This window comes from Histoplasma capsulatum (genome assembly GCF_000150115.1).
Source record: "Histoplasma capsulatum G186AR genomic scaffold supercont2.11, whole genome shotgun sequence".
NCBI classification, from domain to species: domain Eukaryota; kingdom Fungi; phylum Ascomycota; class Eurotiomycetes; order Onygenales; family Ajellomycetaceae; genus Histoplasma; species Histoplasma capsulatum.
This window is the reverse complement of record NW_025544811.1, coordinates 236,973-257,944: the sequence shown is the minus strand read 5'-3', so window position 1 is coordinate 257,944 and position 20,972 is coordinate 236,973. Positions and strand designations below refer to the sequence as shown.

Here is a 20,972-nt window from a genome sequence, read left to right as displayed (position 1 = left end):
CAATGAGTGCAGAGACTGATACAACTTAAAATCGAAGTGATATAGTAAAGATATTCGATTTTTCTATCTAGACTATCTTAGTATCTGATAGTAAGCACAACCTTTTCAGTTGACAGGTAAAGCCTTCAATAAGCTAAAACAAAACAATAATATACTAGAATATTGCTTGAGATAGCTCTGTAAGTTTCGTTGAGCATAATATAAAAAAATAAATCAGAAGAAAAGTAAGTAAAAAATCAAAAGAGATGAGATGATATTTTGTTCTACTGAATCTGTACGCTTGTAATAGCCTAATAGGGGATTACGGAGATATTTATATTTAGAAGCAAGGCTTCTAAATTCTTGAATATAATAGAAATGGGTAACTAGAAGCGGTAAGATAGTGGCAACATTGTCTATATACTGCTCGCTGATATCCGTAGGTCTTAGAAGATCAGCGATTAGCTTTGAATATAGGAGATTATTACTAACTTAGCCTTTATACTCTTATTACTACTACTATTATACTTTACCATCCTGTTTCTACCTCTTACAACGCTCTTTTTGATAATTCTTTTCTATAATACTAATACTGACTTTACTAATTTAACAATATTCGTTGTACAAAGTGCTTGCGTGAGAGAACTTTTATATATAAAATATTAGATTTAGACTTGCTTTCTATCATTACAGCTATTATTGGTTAGCATATAGATACGTAGTTCTCATCGGCGAGGTTGGTTATATATACTATACATCTGATTTAGCACATTCATGATTGATAATATAAAGATACTAGAGAAATCTATATTCTCAAATCTATACAAATTTTCTCTGTTCTGATATGCCGTCAATGTAGCTGATGCGGATATATCAAAAATTAATGCTGTAACATATATATTGCTTGTCAAGGCACTTGATCTGTAGTAATTTTTGACTTTTATCACCACTCTTATTTACATTGCCACCAATGTGATGAAAGGAATTCAGTATGATATTTTGATTTAATTATTTTACAAGTATGCAGATTTTCATATTGCCTTTTATCAACATGACTTTTCTCTGCTTAATTATTTTAAATATCTGCTATCTTTATCAAGGGCTTGAATATATAGCGCCCAGATCAAACAATACGATGATTGAAGTTTTCAATTGCGTAGATAATGCAATCTACGCATCTTCTATATCCGCCGTAACTTTTATATGATCAATATGACCGGTTATACCTTAATCACTATTCGTCTTTGACTTATTTTATTGACATATGAGCTTTACATCTATATTTGAATTCATATATATTAATAGTTTTTGAAAATAAAAGAAGAAAGAGAATTCTACTATTTGCAAGCCTGGCCCTGGCAGATCGAACACATATTAAGTTGCTAGAGATACTTGTTTTCTAATTCAAAGAAAGCGTATTGTAAGATAGAAGCAAAAATGAGGCCGGATGCTCATTCTAAAACTTTCAAGCGTTCAGAAGACAAATAATAAAGTAAAAGAAGCTTGAAATGAACACCACTACAGAATGATATTTCTAATGTATTTGAGTGTGAGAGCAAAGTCAGAGTCCGTTCAGAACTGCTATATCTATATTGCTATATAGAAGAAAGTGAAAATAATATCCTGATGATATCTGATAGGCCTCCCAGTCTACCAGTCAAGCGGCGTCAGAAAATCAAGAGGCAAATAAGCACCCGCAATTTGCCATCCTTAATAAATTCCGTAGCTTCGAACGCCTACACTCCTCAGAAATGAAACTCGCCACGAGCTTGACTGATTAGCAGTCTATTAAAAGGACTGTTGTGGCAAACACAATTGAAGAAGCATGCAGACGGATTTGGACTCATGCTGCAACGGTTGGAGCAACGCTAAGAGCTATAAATATGATGGTCTTCATCCTGTTGTCGCTATTGATAGTTACGACGTGGTGAAACATGATATCGACCCAAGGAATATTGAAAGATCATCGACTAAGGGAAACGAGATAATAAATAGAAAATTAAATAGATATCGAGGTTTTCCTCGCTCAGGCGCATGCGATTAGAGAAAGAAAGGAGGAGTCGAAAAAAATATAAAATATACACTCTGAGAAATGAATATAAAGAACTGATGTGGTTGTATATCTAATTGCAATAGATACTTCAGAGCAGAATGACACATCATCAACTTAAGTTCAATGATGATAAGGGAAATATAAGACGTTAATGCATGCAGAGCTTGAGCTTTACTTTCTCATCTCAATTAGTGATAAATGGCATAGACTCTGAGGAGAATTAACATAATCACGCAGATTCATAGTCATGAAGTCCATTTGAAAGGCTAACATCATAGAATAACTCTATGACTTGCTGATATTGTCACTTGCAAGGAGACTATATCTTTTCTTATACAGATTATATCTAGAACTGGTCAAAATATGATCAATCTGCCAATGTATGAAGAAATATAGTAGTTCTAGACGTCCAATTAGAAGAGAAAAAGAAAGCTGGTAATAATTTAAATTCATATTAAATCAATCATTTTTGAGAAATTTCAGATATACCCTTTCACAAATACTCTGAAGACTAAGGCTACAACGGCCGATCATTGAAATCAGTTGAGTACTATGAGAAGGGATAATAAGGGTATCTATGATTCCATTTCATCTTTGATGTTGAGGAAGGTCAAGCCTTAATCTTTTGATGAGAGGACTTGAGAGTCAAAGCTCAAGGTCTTTCTTTGACCCTTGGTTCATTCACAACAGTGAGCAAATTTTCTATAAATATGAGTCAACTGTAGCTGAATAGGCTGAAGCCGAGGCGTATTAGAATTGAGATAAAGGAACATAAATAGTGCAGTGAATGAATTTACATCCATTCCAAATCATCACAATTTATAAAAATCAAAGATTGGAGATTTGCTCAAGAAATTGGAAATCAGATAGGGAATCTCGACAGGGAACTCGGCGACTATGAGGGGAAAAGGAAAGATGAGATAGATTCATGCTCAAAAAGGCTCCCCAGCTAAGCTTAGTACCTACGACAGTAGATGCGGAGTTATGGGTTGGGCCGAACAGACGGGAGTACGTCTCCCCCCTCCCCCACATGCGGGCTCCTGTGATTCCGATTCCCGTTCCAAGGGTCAATATCAGATAGTCGCATAGTAGCCGGGAATATTTTTAGCGCGGATACTGTCATTTTTTTTTCTTTTTTAGCTCTCCTGGGACATAAACTCAAAAGCCCCTTGATGGTACCAGGCTTCCATTGCTTGTTAGTGCGGCGCGACGGAATAGCCGGGTATCCCAGGCCCACAGGCCGACGCCGTATACTTTTCCAAGGTGTTGGAGGCCGATTCAGATCTTCACATTCTCCTCTACCCGGCTGTTCCTGGCAATTGCACTCTGTAAACAAACGGATGAAAGCCTACCACGTGAGCTAGCCTGTCGCGAGGACAGTCAGACAACGTGCTGTAGGGAGCCAAAAAAGAGTTAAAAAAAAGAAAAAGTAACGGACTGAGGCAAAGGAGCCCGGTTATCACCAGCGCCATGCTGGTAATGAAGAGGACGAACCACCCAATCCAATCCCTCCAACATTATATAGGTGTGGCTCACGTGGTATCAGCGAGCATTAGGATGCAAACACTTCCCATGTAATTTCAATTTATTAAACCATGCCGTGCTCATGGCCTTAAAAGAAAACATTTACTGGCAAGAACAGGAGGGCAAAATGATAAACAAAGCTCTTGCAGAAAATGTAAGAGTTAGAGAAACCAGTGATATCAAAAAGGGAATGTATGTTCAAGAGTGTTTTGAAAAAAGACAAAGAACAATATATCATGGCTTCATAATTGTGTGATAGAAATTAAAACCAAGGGAACAAAAAACGGGAATGGAAATAGCAACGGCCAATGAGGTAAATAAGAAAACAAGCTGAAGAAAGGTTCTGATGATTACTAGCAAGTCGCCCCCGTAGGTCCCTATCTGCATCCTCTCCCCTTAGGCCCTAAACCCCGACCGAAAACACCGGAAAATACTAACAGCCGTAAATGAAAGCTTTCTAGAAGGGCGCATATTGCGGAGAGAGAAAGAGCACTGCAAAGTAATTAAAAACACAAAAACACGAACCAAGGAAGGCTCCTGGGACAGATTTGAAGGCATGCATGTTATGAAAAACGCCGAATTGAAGTAAGGAATATCAAGAATGGAGAAAATCTGCAAAACAAATTAAATATGAAAAGGAGGAAGTAAGTAAAGATCATTACAGAAAGGGCCATGCTTTAAGAGTTCCGGCAGAGCTTTGTAGAAAAAGGGGAAAAAAAAGAAGAAAAAAAGAGACAAAAGAGACCATGTGTGGATCGAAACCCATGACGGTGTGGATAAAAGTGCAAAGGGGTATTTCATTATTTCAGGGAAGGGAATTTAAGATTTCTAAGTAAAACCGAACCGAATATTCCGGTGTTTACGAGTCGACGGATAATCATCCAATTGCGAACGCGGAGGATATCGAGGAAACCAAGGGCCAGGAATGAACAAGCCAAAGGACGTATGTATGGATCACAGCGTTGAGGTGGGAAAAAATAATTTTCAATGTCGCGGAAGTTGTTCTCCTAAATACGAGGCGGGTATATGGATCAGACGATATTTCCTCGTCATGACACCGTCTCCTGCTCGTTGGTGGTGCCTGGGTCGTTGCTCTCGGAATTTGACACGCCTTGACCTCGACATAGCGGGCAGGAATTGCGCCCGGTGGTCAACCACTATAGCCAGTGTTAGTTACTCTGCTTCATCAATAACACGATATGTCGGAGAAGAACCGAACACTTACCTCATCAATACATTCGCGATGATAGAGGTGATGGCATTTGGTTAACTGTCTGACTTCCTCCGCAGCCTCATACTCGGAGAGGCAGATAAGACATCTTTCATTTTCAGTAATAAGAATTTTCTGGGTCGTATCTGCCGATTCAGCGATTAGAGAACCATCATATTCGACCAATCGATATATGCCTCCTGCGGAGGCAACGTCTTCCTGGGAAGCGACAGGCGGTTTAGCGGGACCAAGTAACGATGAAAGGAGTAACATGTCCTCATAGGTAGGGTTCTAATAGCGCTTGATTAGACAATGTATTTATTTGAGACAATGGCAATATGTCAGGTTACATACATCTGTAAATAAACTTGGAGTTGCAAAAGCTGGGTGGTTTTCAGATAAATTCGTGCCAACCACGTAGATCAACCAGCTTCTTCCTGCAGATGGCGAGGTACTATCGGGTTCCACAACGCCATTTCGTCTTGCAGCTCCAGAGCCAAGTCCGCGATGACGAGCCGTTTCTGAGTCGCTTCTACGGCGTTGGCGTACATTGTTGAAGAGAGGGTGATGATTTTCGGAGGACTCGTCGGGTTCCTGCGAAGAGTCTTCATTCAATTGCGGAAGTGCAACTGAGGATGCCGACGGTCGTCGACTTGGGCTGTTGGCTTCTGAGGAAACATTGGACAAACCAGGGTCGGCAGGAGTAGATGGAGGGGGATGAGGACCAGGTGGACTTTCTGATAGAACTGTGGGTAATGAATTGGCCAAATTTGATTGATTGCGAGATGATGTATGTGACCTTTGGTGACGCTGGCTATCGTAATTGGCAGGGAATGTGTTGCTTCCCATTGAGCGACGATGGCTTGAGAATCTAGACCGTCTATCAGCGCGCCGAAGAAACCCACTGGAGTCCAGCTCGGATCGAGAGACGTTATTTGGTGAAATAAACGGCAGCCGGAGCAGAGAATCCAGTGATACATGGGCGTGGAGTCCAGCATCATTGTCGGATCCATTGCTTATAGAGGGAACTGACCTTACTCCTACCACCACCAATGTCACCAATCGTCTGTCCTGGCTATTGTCTGTTGGTGTCGGGTCATCAAGGTCCATTCTATCCGATCCACTGTCCTGAGTATATTCAGAGCCTGGTTGGTTAGGATGTCCTGTTGTCGAGTTACTTTCTGTATTTTCCGGGTTGACAAAGCGGAACACCCTTAAGAAGTTAACGTGAGGTAAGCCACCGTCCCTTTGGTTACTCCCACTCTCGTCTTCTGTCCCTATTCCTTGGGTTTGGGTAGATGTTGCCTGTTGTAAACTTTGTATAAAGCTTTCCAACGACCCATCCGCACCGTCCGCACCAATAGCCTGGATATTGGGCATTGCTGGTGGTGTATTTCCTGAGAGCTGGGCAGCAATTGCAGCCGCTGCCATTTGCAAAACGCGAGACAACGGGGTTTGTTCATCCCGGCGAATGGAGCGAATGTGTCGTGAACGCGAAGGAGTATGTCTTCGTGCGGGGGAAGAGGTCCGGGGAGGCCGAGAAGGGGTACTTGTAGACATTTGTAGTGTATTCCTTGTAGAAGGCTCAACGGAGTCAAGTTCACGGGATCCACCAAATTCCATGTGCGTGTCCATCGATCCTAAAGGCGGAAGTAAGTGATCGGAGTCCTCGGTAAAACTAGGCCGTGATGGTCGACGTGGGGGCAGCATTGTTGTCTGGTTTGGTTCAGATATGGCAGGTGGTTGGCCAAATATCTGAGATATTGGCACAGCAATAGAATGCCGGACATGGCTTAATCTCGCTCGATGACGCCAAGAAAATCTTCCGGAGCTAGAATCCCTTGCCATCGCGGTAGAATCTAGGTATATGGGGTTGGGAGGAGAATCGGGTAATAGAGCTGCATCGCCTCGTGGAGGAGGGTACGGTCCACGTATCGAGCGTCGCCTAGATATCCCTCTTGAACTAGACCCAGGAAGAGATGAGAAGCGGTGTGAATGGTGAGCAGAATCCGACCTGTGTAGAGTCCTAGACAACAAACCAATCCTGTGAGCACGTCCTTCCGCGGGTGTTTCTTCTCCGCTATTCAACAGGCCCCTCACAACTGCGTTTGGAAGGATCCTCGAGCCGAGACGAGACATAGTCGACTGTCGATTTGTCGCGGACGCTGGAATGGCAGCAGTGGTTTCAAGGGTGGAAGAAGAGTAATGCGATCCCAAACGTTCCATAGTTCCTACAGGGCTGTCTGCTCGTAGGGATGGGTGGAAATCCAGGTCACTCGAATTTCGAAACATATCAATATCAGGATTAGTGGTGACTGAAGGCAATGGTGAAGCTGCAGATCGGGATGTTAACAGAGGACTTGCATGACTGCGCTCGACAGTACTGTCAATCCCGCCAGTAGAGCGATGTCGACGGTGAAAAGGATGGTCCACGTTTCTAGGAGAAGATTGTTGGTTGTGTTGTTCGCGTGAAAGGCGCGAGAGGGAGAGTGACGAGATACTGTTATTGTTGTGGTTGTGGTTGCTCTGCGCGAAGTCTGCGCGTTGGGAAGAGGATACTTGCCCCATAGTACAATGAGAAACAAACCGGGTAGCTGATGGGCCACCACTGAAGCAGATGTCGGAAGGAGCAGGAGCAAAGACCTCGAGAGTCTACTTAGTCACTCATATTTGGGAGGGAGGGGACTATCTGGCCGCAGGAGAGGGAATCTTTAGAGAAGGTTAGGCCGAGGTTTTGAAGCCACTCGATTTCGATGAGTGACCGCCTGCGACGAGAGAATTAATGAGACCCTGGGTGGTTGTTGGGTGGGATAAATGGCCTTGGAAGTGATCCAGGAGAAACAGAGAGGATACTTACAAAGGACTGAGCCGAAGGGATCGAGTGTTCTCGGTTGGGAATACGTGATGGTCAGGCTTAAGTCCACCGTGACTAACAATCACTAACTGACCTTGGACAGCCGCCGACTGGTGAAAGATAGACTTGTTTCAGGGCCGCATTAGTCGCAGGGCACCACCAAAAGAAAGTAATCACGCTAGAGAAGTTCTGGCGGTGGGTATTATAGAACGAGTGTTGTGAGCAAGGAAATGCAAGGAAACTGGTTCCAGAAATAGTCCAGGTCTCAGCCTACGACACTATCTGGGTCCGTGGCAGAAAGGTACAACAATAATCCGTGAAGATGATGATGATGAAGTCGAAGCAAAGTTGAAGCGATTCGGAGCGAGCTGAGGTTGATTGAGGTCACGTATGATGCCAGAGCGGGTCCGGGGTCCCGTGATTACCGTGATTACGGAGATATGTTGTTCCGAGGGCTGTCATTGCACGGAGTTAGCCTTTAGTTATGTTTCATGAACGTTGAACAAGCATTGCAAGAGTGAGAGAAGATGATTCGGCATGCTGGGATTCGAAGCGAGAGGGAGTGCAGATAGAAGGCAGAGAGGCGAGGAAGGGTTTCATTGAACAACTCCCATTCCGATATAGCAACTACTGGTACTATTGAACTTGAACTGCTAACTAGCCCCAAGTCACTTATCAACCCACCATGTCTCTGGGATCAATGTGATGACGCCCATATCCACATGGGTTAGACGATGTCTGGTCTACAATATTCCGTGGCGAGAACTGAACATACCCGATACACATTCATTTACTCCATCCATCTTCTGATCATTGAGACATTACAATCATCGCCTCTGTAGGTATGTCCTCTCTATTGGACAATCCATGTCCAAAGCGGATTAATATTTATCCGTGATTTGCTCAAAGCTGATGAGGACTGCGAAAGTAACGACCACCCTTGAGAGGAAGCAGTCTAGATATTGTCCTGGCCATGAGGGAGTAAGAAGAAACGAAACAAGAAAGCCAGGCTGCAGGATTACTGTTTGATTGGTTCTGGAATATCACAGCAATGACGTTTGCAACTGTCAGCAACCGGGTTATGCGATGATCTTTGGAGCAACACGTTCGGCAATGCCATGCTCGCCTTGACAAGACAAGCCATTTTAACCTGATTGGTCCCCGCATCGGGTCATTGATGTCTTTATCATACTTCTCTCTTCCTCTTGCCACATGGCAGCAACCAGCGAGTTGGCGTACTGCGCGGTATGAAGCAAACAAACGCAAGCAAAATGATCATATAGAAGTGGATGAGGTATCCACCGCAAGCACCAGCGATGATGACGCCGGTGTAGCCAGCAATCCCCAAAACAGTGCAGATGATGGGAAAGGTACCCGCTCCTGTCCGAAGTCACCGATAGTTTTGTCACCAAATGAGGCACACCAATATCGGGTTGCTGGCCTGCCATTTCATAGAGCACTCCCAGGTGGAAGCTTTCCCCATTCGAGACCTGGACCAAGCAAGAGCAAGCCTTCCAGGATCAGCCAAAGGGAGATCGAGAGGGAGCTGTCTCAGCTATCACCACCAATCTTCATTCCCAGTTCTACAGATCAGAACAACAGTCTACGACTGCTGCACCTGAATGTAATTACAACAATACTCCATCGATGTCTGCTAGAAGGCGATTACGCGCGGGCTGGGAGAGCATGGGGCTTGATCCTACGTGATGAATTCGGGGGTCATGGCATGGATGTCCGAAGCAGTGGACGGTGGGGGATTGGTGCGGAAATCCTGCTATGGAGTGATCGCAACCCGATAGCGGAGTCGTCAGCATCATTACGGACTGGAAATGCTGACAGCGCGAACTTCCTACCCCGAAGACAGTGGTTTACCCGCAGAGGATTTGAGCGCGCCAAGAGCTACTACGAGCGCCTCATACTCCAGTTTCCATACCGTAAAGCCGCACCGACAGCATTGAGTCCACTGGACTTCTATCCCGCGATGTTCGGGCTTTGGATTTCGCTCGTGCAAAAAGAAAGCCAGTCGGCGCGAGACGCGGTCGTGATGGACATGCAGGGCATGGCAGAAACGTACGACTTTGACAACCCGGCTCGGGATGATAATATGTCTATATCCGGTGCCATATCCCAACAGCCCGACAGTAGAAATAATCGAAAAGAAGATACAATTGTTGAAGCCCGTCGTAGGGAACTCGAGGAAGCCCAACAAATAGCAGCGCAGATGGATGAGTTATTGATTTCCCCGCCGTTTTCGGATAGCTACGAGCTCCTGCGGTTACGGGGAATGTTGTCCTTGTGGATCGCGGATTTGTTTGTATTATCCGTCTTCCCAGAGAATGACGATATGAGCAATGTCCCGTGTATGAGGGACTTTGATGGTGATCAGACCATGTTTTCTGATGATGATGCTGGCTACACGGACTCGGTGCTTGCGCGTATGGAGCAAGGGTCGGGAATGCACAAGAAGATGGCAGAAGTGGAGAAGGCCAATGTATTTTTCGAAAAGGCAAAGGCCACAAAGGCCAAAGCGAGCAGGAAGCAGACGTCATTGCCTCCCGATGAGGTAGATGAAGATGATTCTGTTATCTAAACTTGGTTAAAGCCTCTAGCTCGTCACGCTGATCACGGCTGTCCTGTATTCATGTTCGGAGACGGAGATGCCATGAAATTAACTGCGACTTCGGTCATTACATATCTTCCGTTATAAGGTTTCTGCTGTCGCTGTATGCTGAAGAGTATGTGACGACATCTGCTTCTTATTTACGATTAGTTCCATGGGCTAGCATGATATGGAACGTTAAGAGAAGGCAACGAGGTAAACCTCCCCCGAATGCGATATCAATACCCATGTCAACACGATGACATTACGGTTGTGTGAAACAAAAATTTATACTCATGTAATCTACCGCTCAACTCCCGCTTTGTCCACTCAATGCCTACACAAATCTTCATTCTTACGTCCAGCTTCAAAATTCAATATCATGCCCCATGAAGCAGTTAACTTAATGTTTTTTTATGTCTTCTGAATACTACTCTGAACTTAATAGGTTAACCGATTGTAAATATTTATCGATATTTATATTAATTTTATAATTTCACGGTTTTATTAGTGTTTCTGTTATAGATAGAAATCATTGTCTAGAAATGAAAAGGTGCTAGCAATGACCTCATGAGGAAGTTTATAAGTTTGATGCTTGGCGACTCAGTTAGGTGTCAACCACCCCATAACATCTACCATAAGGGTCAGAACTGTTTCGATTTCCATTTCTAGTGTCCTATACCTCCGTCCTGTGGCCCAATATTAGATACAGATCAGAGAACGAAATATATTTGACATGTAGGACAGCCTAATCAGGCAGGCGAGATCATGTGACGACATGTTGAGACATGCTTTGACTTTTGGCGCGTTCAACCTCAGCTCCTGATTCCTGTGCAGCACCACTGATGAGGAGGGTTGTGGAAGTGGGCATTGCCACAGTAACCATCTGAACATATACGCTGAACGTGTACCTATCCTTTTGTACCAAACCGTTTCAAAATTCTTCATTCTCTCGTAATGGCGGTGGCGGAATACGTTCGAGGCAAGGCATTGCAAAATGATATCCCAGCTTCTCAGGGCGGCAAATATGTTACAGGCAACCCCTCAAGGGAACTCATGGCGAATATGGCTAGAGTCAAAGTGCCAACGACGAGATTGAGTGAGAAACCCTTATCTGCAGCTTGGACTACTGGGGAACATCGACCAGTCACAGCAAGCAAAATCCGAGGGCAGACCACGGGGTTCCAAGTACCAACAAGCCAAGAAACATCAAAGGATATATTTGATACTGATGTGGAAACTGTCGATGATTCTACTACCACAGTTGCGAGCTTCATTCGAGAGCAAGATAGTCGCAAGCGTGATTTCCAGCTTGACCCAGCCCCTCCTCAGGTCACCGGTCAGGATGAGAATGACTTGCCATCAAATGTTCAGTATAGCCAGGGTAATTCCCGTGGTCGAAGTGCGCTGGAGGAGAGGATGATTATGGAGCTTGGCTCTGATCCAGAATACGTGCATGAGGATATTATAGTGCAGCATGGTACACATATGCAAGGCAATGAGGCCCAAACTGGAGATGAGGATGACTTTGATGGAGATGATGCCCAATTATTTGATTGGAGAAACAGCAACGACACCAATGGAGAGCCGCTCAGTTGGCAGAATATCGAAGCGGTCCTGCGCGATACCAAAGCTCCCCTGCCAGTGCAAAACCTGCAGCAGCAAATCAACATTAATCCGCGTTCTGTCCCTAAGCAATCGGATTACGAGAGCTACTCGGATAGTAATATGTATACGCCTGAAGCAACGCAGAGAAATTCTACTAGTGGTCGGCTCCTGACGAGATCTCGTTTTGGCACCCCAAATCCGCGTGGTGGAGCTCCCCTTGATGGGGAAAAATTCTTTGGTACACGGCCAATTCCACAACCGTCACCCTCCCGCACAGTCATTTTATCTCCACAGTCACAACATGCCTCTCAACCAAACATTACAAAACCCAACAAACCCAACCCTCTACAATCGATACGTGACAACCATGATCCGTACAGCCGCGGTGGTCTATTCGACATCACAGATCTAAGTGCCCTAGACAGTTCTTCATCCGACAACAGCACAGACAATCAGCAGACATATACATCTCTACGCCTGTCCACGCTATCCTCTCTCTCCACCAAACGCCCCTTGGCCGAATTCCCATCCGACTATCCCCCAAACATCTTGGAGACAAAAACATTTGCCGACCTCCAAGCGGAATCATTCGATTATAACCCAGCCGCTCCGCAGCTTATCTTCCAGCCGCAGGATCCACCCATCCCACTTTCAGAGAAACTCACTCGACTAAAGGTATTGACAGACGAGCAGCGCCAAACGTTCTTCGCATCACTGAAACTCACGGAGTGGGAAGAGAGCGGCGATTGGATCATTGAACAGTTTAGCCTCCTGCTTCAACGGACGAAAGAGGCCAGGCGCGAACGCCGGAAAGTGGCTGCTTTGTTTGAGAAAGAGATTGAGAGGAGGTATGAACTTGTGCAGGTGGAAGGGAAAGGGATCGGCCAGAGATTAGAAGAGATGAGGATGGGAGGGATGGACGTTTTAAAGGTGCGGGTTTCGTGATGAAAAAAAAAAATAAACATAAGATCGTTTATTTTGTCATTTTTCTTGCTGTCTACTAATCTCCATTTTTATGGGCTACCTTACCTTATCTGTTATTTTGTAACGATACCCTGGCATTCCCCCCATTCCCAACCGAGCCTGGCCAGAGTCTCTGGTAGCTGAGCAGCGCTCGCTCGCAGAATGGTGACATGGAAGACCTTGATTACTCTTAGACATGGCTGTTAACTTTCCTTTGATGATGCATTTTTTTTAGATTCTTTTCCCCCTCAGCCATTTCACTTTATTTGTTTTCCTCCTGCCCTTTTTATATTCATACAGATGGCGTTGAGAAAGGGCGAGGGTTTGTCGAACGTGTGGCGATGGCTGAAGCAATGACGTGCGGCCAAGGCGAAGAAGATAATCGATAATCATGCCTTCGCTTAATAGATAATAGAAGATATCATGAAAAATACAAAATATTTATTTTATTGATTGACTGATTGGTCGGATGAGAACGTTATTTCATACGGCGTTGGAAATAAAATATAAGGAAGTATACAAACTAACAAAAGAGTAACAGCAACAGAAGGCGCCAAGACAGGAGTGGAAAGATGGACAAAAAAAAAAAGTAAATAAAACAAGAAAAGAAACCAAAGAAACACACTTAAATCACATCCGCTCCCAATGACATTTATGATCTATACTCTTCGAGACGGATGGCACTCTTCTTTTTGTTTGGGCATTCTTTTCGGTCAGCGTCAACCCCAGGCCCAAACATGCACTGGAATGTATATATGCATTCTAGAGGGGGAAGGGGGAGGGGGGGGGGGGGGGGGGGGGGAAACACCAAGATCGGTATAATTTCGGATTTTAATATCAAAAGCCTTAAAGAAAGCCTTCTCCCCACAGTGATAAAAGATAGGTGATGTCAAGGAAAACATGGAACACCAGGCTAAAATGAGACGGAGAATCGCTGAACAGGAAGTGGATAGATGTTGTTGGGAGATATGGGTATCAATGCAAGAGGTTGGGAAAATAATGAAAAGATGTTAGGGGCTAGTCGAATAGTCGAAGTGATCCGGAGCTGAAGGACAATGGAGATAGGGGGGAGGGGAGGAGAAGGAAAAGAAGTAAAAAGGAGGCTTTTAGGAAGTACTAGGTTCTTTCAAGAACAGGGCAAGCCGCTTGTAATCTTCGAGTAGCTCGGGAATATCGCTCATTTTAAGCTCTCCAGCATCCGACATTTCCAAGAATCGCTTGATTGGAGGTTTAAATTCGGCGGTGTTGATGATGTTTGTGCTCGTGGTAGTCTTCTGTGGAGCGGGAGTGCTAGAGCGGCTTGATATAGACTCTGCTGTTTTTGGCTTGTCTGTGGTTAACACAGTGTCGTGAGAAGGGTCAGGTGCGCTTCGCCCGAACCCACGGATCATGCCTGGAATGTGGTTTAAAGGATTTAAGGTATTGCCGATACTCTTCATTGACCCAAATGGCGGAGCCGTTAGTTGGTTTGCGGGGTAGGAGAAAATCGATCCAGAATTAGGTGCGGCGGGAGTGGATGTTTCTCTGCTGGAGGAGATAGCTTTTGACCCACTACCGCTGTTCCCCGAGCTACCCGTGCTATTCTGTCTGGATAACATTCGCCCACCGATAAGCCCGAGGAGCCTATCTTCAGCTTTCCCGCTGCTGTCGGTTTCGTCTAAAATTGGCGAGGTAGTGACCAACCGCCGAGCATCATCCAGAGTTTTTGGAACAAGCGTAGATATCCCATTCGGCTCCCCGTTTTGTCTGCTTTGAACTTCCCTCAAGCGGCCAAAGAGAAAGTTGAAGCTATTATCAAGTGTGTTGCTGATATTTTTGAATCCCTGGTCAGCAGTGTTTCTAACAGCGTCATTGGCAGCACCAAGAACTTTAGCTGAAGGTTGAAGGAGGTTAGTGAGACGCCGCTGTGGCGAAGGATCGCCTTCATTTGACATCAACCGCCGCCCTGAATCCGATTTTCCCACTTCAAACGACAGTTGAGAAGCGGTCGAAGAAGGCGAAATTGTTGAAGGGCTCTTGCTTGTTGGCGCATCATGCCGGATAGAGGTGGGGTTAGAAGCGACCCGAGGAGAGTTCAATGCACCGTCTTGTGTTTGGTCTGTTTGTAAACTGTTTAGGTCCACATTCTCTAGGAAGCTGATGGCTGCTTCTAGGTTAGTCAAGCAGTACGCTGCTTCGCCATCGAGTCTACTTGATGCTCTAAAGCGCTGAATGAACAGTAGGTTACTTATAATGTTGATGCCTTCCGCTGGTGTAGTTATTAGGATGTATATCAGGGTCGGTAATATTTCGTCAGCAGAAGAGGATGACGGAAGAACTATTGTCAATGTATCGACGATAGCCTTGTGGGCAGCAGTAAGATGATGGAGTTTGCCTAAGGGGAATTTTTCATCGTTCATTTTGATTAAACTTTCTCGGGCAGAGGTTAGGAATTTTGACGCTTCAGATTCTTCGGATCCGTCCAAATCCCAAGCCTTAATCCCCAGGTCCTTGAGTCCAATACCAACAAGTGCTAATGCCGCTGTCTTGGAACGCAGTTTCTCGTCTCTGACTTCATCCAAAGAATTTTTGTGGCGCCAGATCTTGTCGTATACAGCTTCACAGGCCCGCCGCTCGACTGCCTCCTCGAGGGCGTGGCCTTTGTATTGTAAAATCTTGCGGGCTCTCCGTTTCTCTGCCACCTCTTCCGCTGTCAGCATTTGCTGGTCAGTAGTAAGCTTTTCAGAGCCCTTTGATTGATCTTTGGACAAGGGATCACGTTGAATTTTCCCAGAAATTTGAGGAGGGGAAGGAGATGAGAGAGTTTCGCGGTGCAAACGAGAGGCCAGCGTCGAAATATGGGTTGATATATGCGCGGCGGCACGCACATAAAAGTCTTGAAAGAGGCCCGAAAGCTTATCTATGGAGGGTGGAGTTGAGTACACTTTCGCGCTGAGAGAGGCAATAAACCTGAATAGATAATAGATAACTATTAATTGCGTGGCTACCTTTGAGATCTAGAGATCTATCACTAACCTATCAGTCAAGCTAGCTAGCTCTATGGGAAGCTCAAAGTGGTCCGCCGGATATGGCAGCTGGGAATGGGAGGCATCAGGCTTGCCGAGTAGCCGCCCATCCGCCAAATCTATCGAGTCTCTTTTCGCAAAAAGATCTGATTCTCCATATAGAGGGTCTGGGTCCAAAGGTGTAAGAGGAGAAGTCTCTGCTTCCACGTCCTGAGTTAAAATCCCCTGCACTGCCTTTGCGCGGTTTCGAGGAAAGGAGCTGGATGATGTGTCCTCCATACGGGAGAATGATTTTGATGTCTGGGCCCCGACTAGCCGCGGAGTGGAATCAGCGGACATTTTGTCGGGCTACATGTATTATAAGTTGATGGGAATTCCAGAATTCTGTTAAAACGAAGTTGCGAATCACAATGCCATGGTGAGCGTAACGGGAAATCGAGTACAGATTAGATGCTAGGCATCGACTTTTGAGCTGATTGGTGGTAAACAGAAGGCAGGGCGGCTGTCATTAGGCCATATCACAAGCTTTCGGTCCTTCAGCCAGCTGATGTCCGGCAGAGATTGTGTGCTACTCTGCCTAAGAGTTGCGAAGAAGTTGATTGACGTGGTTTGATGCGCAATAACGGTTCCAGGGTTTCAGAACAGGTCACCTGATTGCTCAGCTCCAGAGCTATTAAAAGAACAGTAGTTAAGAGGAGAGAGCAGTAGTTTAATGAATACTGCCAGTGGTAAAACAAATTAGGATAAGAAGAACTATTGCTATTGTTCAAATGAAGATACAATGGAGGTGACCAAAAGTCAAGACATACACTGGAACGGTTATATGGAGAAGATTATCCAGGATGCGTAGAAAGCCAACTAAGGTGGCAAGCCCTTGTGGTTGTGGTATCGAATTGAGAATCTTCAATAAAAAGGAACTGCTGTACAAAGACAATCATCGCCCACAATTAAAACAGAATGTCAGCTCAGAATCAATTATCAACAAGTTTCCCTGTGGGATAAAAGCGAAACATGATGCCGGGAATTGTTATCTCACTACTCCGTACAGATCTGTATGGAGTTCGTCTGGTGTAAGGTTCCAAGGTTGCTATCTTGTTCGTCCCGTGACTTGGGTTTGGATTAGCTATCACCCAGAAACACTTTCGGCGGTTTCGCCTTGGGGACATGATTAAAACTCCATAGTAGGTGACTTGTTGAAGGTGTTGCTTTATCCTCCTCACATCCTATCCTATGCCAACCCTATGTTGGTTGGAGAATGTATTAGTATGTATTAGTCATATGTGAGTGTATTTTAAATGGCCTTGGAATGGCTTGGCGAAACTCCGAAGTTTGGCCTGGATCTTTCCAACCGCCTGGGATCCCAGCATCACTCTACAGCAGCTCACTAGCTGCGGCGTGGATTCTTTACTTCCTCAAGGGTTTCAATAGCTAACTAGATATAAGAAATCACGTATCGGGAACTCCAGCGTCATCGCTGCACGCCGCTCTCTTCTAGGATCCGTCAACACCTCTTCCCAACGCTTCCGTCTGGCTGAACAAATAATCTTGTATGGCCGGCAGCAGCACCGTTCACCCGAAAAAGCTATCTGTTATCGATATCTATTTTACAATATGCGACCATTTAGATGGAGAAGAAAGAAACGGTCAACCGGGTCGAATATGATGGGGCTTGATCTTCTGGTCTCCTTGCTTGCATTATCCGTATCACCCTGCATCGCCGCTACTCGAAGTCCTCTCCAAATCCCCGTCCTAGACACTCAACCTATTGAAACAGGTCGTGAATTTGTGAGTTTTTTGTGGTGGTAGCCATTATTGCTAAGAGCGAAAAAGTCGCTAATATTGTTTACATTTCCCTAGACATTACGACATATGTTGCATCATGGAACGTACCGAGATCCTCTCCTGCATAAGCGACTTGACATCAGGCCTGATACTGTGCTATGGGCTGCCTCAGAAAATGGTGAAAAAAGGGAATCGGTTCCTCGGTTTCGCGTTTCTTCAAGACCTATCAATATCCACCGTCTCTCTGATCGTCATGTTTCCGTCGTTGAAGATTATCTCTCAACCGCCAGAATGACAAGCTCTCCAGTAACACTCTCATCAGATTATTGGACTCTGGACGAAGTAGACGCACCTGATGTGACAGATAAAGAGACGGTGCTTTCATTAGCTAAAATGACCTCCAACGCTTACATCATGATTCCGGGATCAGGCGAATGGTTTGATGTTTTCCCTCCTTTCAACCATTCAGACAGCTTCGGATGGGACTCTGATGGACTGAGAGGCCATATTTACTCAGATAATACAAACTCTACAATCGTGGTTGTGTTGAAGGGTACGTCTGCGGCCATTTTCGATGGCGGCGGGACGACAACCAACGACAAGGTTAACGACAACTTGTTTTTTAGTTGTTGCTGTGCCCAAGGTGGGCATTACTTTTGGCGACAAGTCTGCGACTGTTACTCGTCTACATATACTTGTAACACAGCTTGCGTCAGGAAAGCTCTAAGACAAGAAAACCGCTATTATCGAGCTGCCCTTAATCTTTACTCCAATATCACTGCAATGTATCCCGAATCAAATATCTGGGTTACGGGACATTCACTGGGTGGTGCCGTTTCAAGCCTGCTAGGGATGACATACGGATTGCCCGTGGTCACGTTTGAAGCTGTGCCAGAAGCACTACCTGCTTCACGCCTTGGACTGCCTCCGCCTCCTGGAACCGATCCATCTTCACCCCAGGCAAGGAATTACACTGGTGCCTACCATTTTGGCCACACTGCCGATCCCATTTATATGGGAACGTGTAACGGCGCAACGTCTGTATGTACACTTGGCGGCTATGCTATGGAGTCCTCTTGTCATACTGGCCAATTGTGCACTTACGACACAGTGGAAGATTTCGGTTGGAGAGTTGGAATCGGGACACACCGAATCCATGAAGTAATTACAGATGTTATTGAGAGATACGATGACGTGCCTACATGTGCCCCGTTCACAGAATGCGTGGACTGTAACAACTGGAAGTTTTTCGAAAGCAACGAAACGACACCTACGCCCACTACCACCACTACGAGCACTTCAACCAGAACGAGAACGTCAACTTGCAAGACTCCCGGGTGGTGGGGATGTTTGGATCCAACCACGACTCCTACTACAACAGCGACAACGTCGACAACGTCTACATCGACCTGCAAAACTCCCGGGTGGTTCGGCTGCAAGGATCCTACCACAACAAGTACAGTACCTACTGCGTCTCCCGCGCCTACGATTACTCCGACCTCCCCTCCAACGACTACTGCTTCCACGACTTCAACTTGCGAAAGCCCTGGCTGGTTCGGGTGTAATGATCCAACGAGTACCACGACCTTCCCTGCTCCAAGCACGACATCGACCAGCACTCCTTGTTCGACTCCTGGATGGTTCTGGGGCTGTCGTGATCAAACCACTACAACATCCGCAAGCCCTCCTATCACATCCCCACCCTAGACCTTTCTGCCCATACATGTGTCCCCAGAACATTTATGGGACTGATCTGACTGATCTGTCTAGATCCCCACTCCAACTGATTCATTGACGTCACCGTGTTGTCGCTGATAGGCATTGCGAAGGGGACAACAGGATTTTTCGGGTGATCGGAACCTCATTGGCATCGGAACAGAACAGGCTAACAGACTACCTTCTGTCGGGCATACCTAATTATTTCTCATGACGATACGTTGTTTTTCTATGCTAGGCCATTTTCAGTTTGCTATTTCTTTTACTTTCAACTTAGGAGCGGGAAATCTAGCAGTTGATTTTTTCTACTTTTGGCAACATATATTATTTATACTTAAGGGATGAACCGGAGTTTGTTTGTCTTTTTGGCCTATCTTAATATCCTTTGGAGCAAGATTTAATTAATTAGATACTTGGGCTCTTTTGAAAATTCGATACTGCTACATGTAAGTAGATTGTCTAGATAGTTAGCTATTTCTTTTGTTTGATAGGCAGGCTTGCCCGGGGGGGGGGGGGGTGTTGGTCGGCCTGCAGGAGAAGCGCCTAGAATGTGTCAGGAAAGCCTAACATATTTGGTTCATTTCACTGAAACCTTCCCTCACCCCGGTTGGAGTTTGAGGATAAACTGTTTTGAATTTTTTTTGTTTTTGTTTTTCTTTTTTGGGATTTTGGGCACTGCCTTTTCCGCATGGACGGCATTAGTGTGTCAACAAATAAAATGTTCTAGTTACATTTGCAAGACTCTCCGTAGATTCAGATTCAGATTCAATATAAATATATTCAAGAATACTGACAATATAGCTCAAAACAGCTCGTGGGAAGCTCTCATCGATTATCTGAACCAGGGGTGCAAGAGCCTAGAACTAGATTTATTGTAATTTTTTATATATTTTATTTATTTTTTTTTTCTCTTCTTTTCTCTTCTTCTTTTTTTTTTTTTTTTGACATGGAGGTAGAAAATATCCTCTAATAAGTCACGAGGCCAGATTGACTTTTTGAGAATACAATTTCGTCCGATAAGCTCTGGTCTCGTGTGCGAGAAAAGGTACACAGCGGTCGCTTGACAAAAAAAAAAAAATGATGTAGAGAGGGGAGAATGAGGCTGAGTATTATTGTGCTGGATGTTTAGATATAGATGTAGGTCCATAGCTACTTTGGCTAAGGGAATGACAAGTCAGTGTATGTCAGGTAGATCTCACCTGTTGGTCTGTATCTCTGGATTATGATAACTCTATCTGGATGGCCAGCACGGGTACACGGAGCACGTTCCGAGCAATCTGCGTGAAGTTCGGCAGTGCCCCTTTGAATGCCTCTGGAAATTGGTTGTTTCTTCCCCGTACGATGTCCTGAGACTGTCGCACAGCCACAACTCCTTCCAACGCGCGCTGACAGCTTGACAGCCAGGCAGTACGTATTCAGGAACAGGAATGAGTGAGGGTGTCAACTGTGGAGAGCTGAGTGTGGCCCGTCCGCGCCCTGGTAGCGACAGGCGGTTGGGACAGCTCTCCCATGGCTCGGTGCCAGATATAGTTAGTTTCGAGGGCCCACAGCTCCGTTTCTGGCCATCAGCGTCAATCGCCTTAACCTGCCTGGGGATCGCCGCAGCTTGTCATTCCCCATCCGACGCACTATAAGGCGCTAGGACGGGTCTAATGCAACTCATCTGCCCACCTGCAACA

General features: G+C 45.3%; 5 protein-coding genes across 5 annotated transcripts; 3 read left to right on the top strand and 2 right to left on the bottom strand.

Annotated features, from left to right (window-relative positions):
- Positions 1-4,605: 4,605 nt before the first annotated feature.
- On the bottom strand, positions 4,606-7,334 carry HCBG_07154 (RING finger domain-containing protein; the record flags this gene model as incomplete). The annotated part of the gene is made up of 5 exons (XM_045434203.1): positions 4,606-4,713; positions 4,782-5,057; positions 5,121-5,637; positions 5,800-6,406; positions 6,806-7,334. The coding sequence occupies 5 exons, from the start codon at positions 7,332-7,334 to the stop codon at positions 4,606-4,608; spliced, it is 2,037 nt and encodes a 678-aa protein (XP_045284994.1).
- A 1,337-nt stretch (positions 7,335-8,671) lies between these two features.
- HCBG_07153 (uncharacterized protein) lies at positions 8,672-10,210 on the top strand (the record flags this gene model as incomplete). The annotated part of the gene is made up of 2 exons (XM_045434202.1): positions 8,672-8,698; positions 8,840-10,210. The coding sequence occupies 2 exons, from the start codon at positions 8,672-8,674 to the stop codon at positions 10,208-10,210; spliced, it is 1,398 nt and encodes a 465-aa protein (XP_045284993.1).
- Positions 10,211-11,176: 966 nt separating this feature from the next.
- HCBG_07152 (uncharacterized protein) lies at positions 11,177-12,772 on the top strand (the record flags this gene model as incomplete). Its single annotated transcript, XM_045434201.1, has 1 exon — positions 11,177-12,772. One exon carries the CDS (start codon positions 11,177-11,179, stop codon positions 12,770-12,772), a length of 1,596 nt encoding a protein of 531 aa, XP_045284992.1.
- Positions 12,773-13,896: 1,124 nt separating this feature from the next.
- On the bottom strand, positions 13,897-16,134 carry HCBG_07151 (uncharacterized protein; the record flags this gene model as incomplete). The annotated part of the gene is made up of 2 exons (XM_045434200.1): positions 13,897-15,739; positions 15,806-16,134. The coding sequence occupies 2 exons, from the start codon at positions 16,132-16,134 to the stop codon at positions 13,897-13,899; spliced, it is 2,172 nt and encodes a 723-aa protein (XP_045284991.1).
- A 908-nt stretch (positions 16,135-17,042) lies between these two features.
- On the top strand, positions 17,043-19,939 carry HCBG_07150 (triglyceride lipase ATG15; the record flags this gene model as incomplete). The annotated part of the gene is made up of 3 exons (XM_045434199.1): positions 17,043-17,075; positions 17,239-17,580; positions 17,653-19,939. The coding sequence occupies 2 exons, from the start codon at positions 17,407-17,409 to the stop codon at positions 19,282-19,284; spliced, it is 1,806 nt and encodes a 601-aa protein (XP_045284990.1).
- Between the last annotated feature and the right edge of the window lie 1,033 nt (positions 19,940-20,972).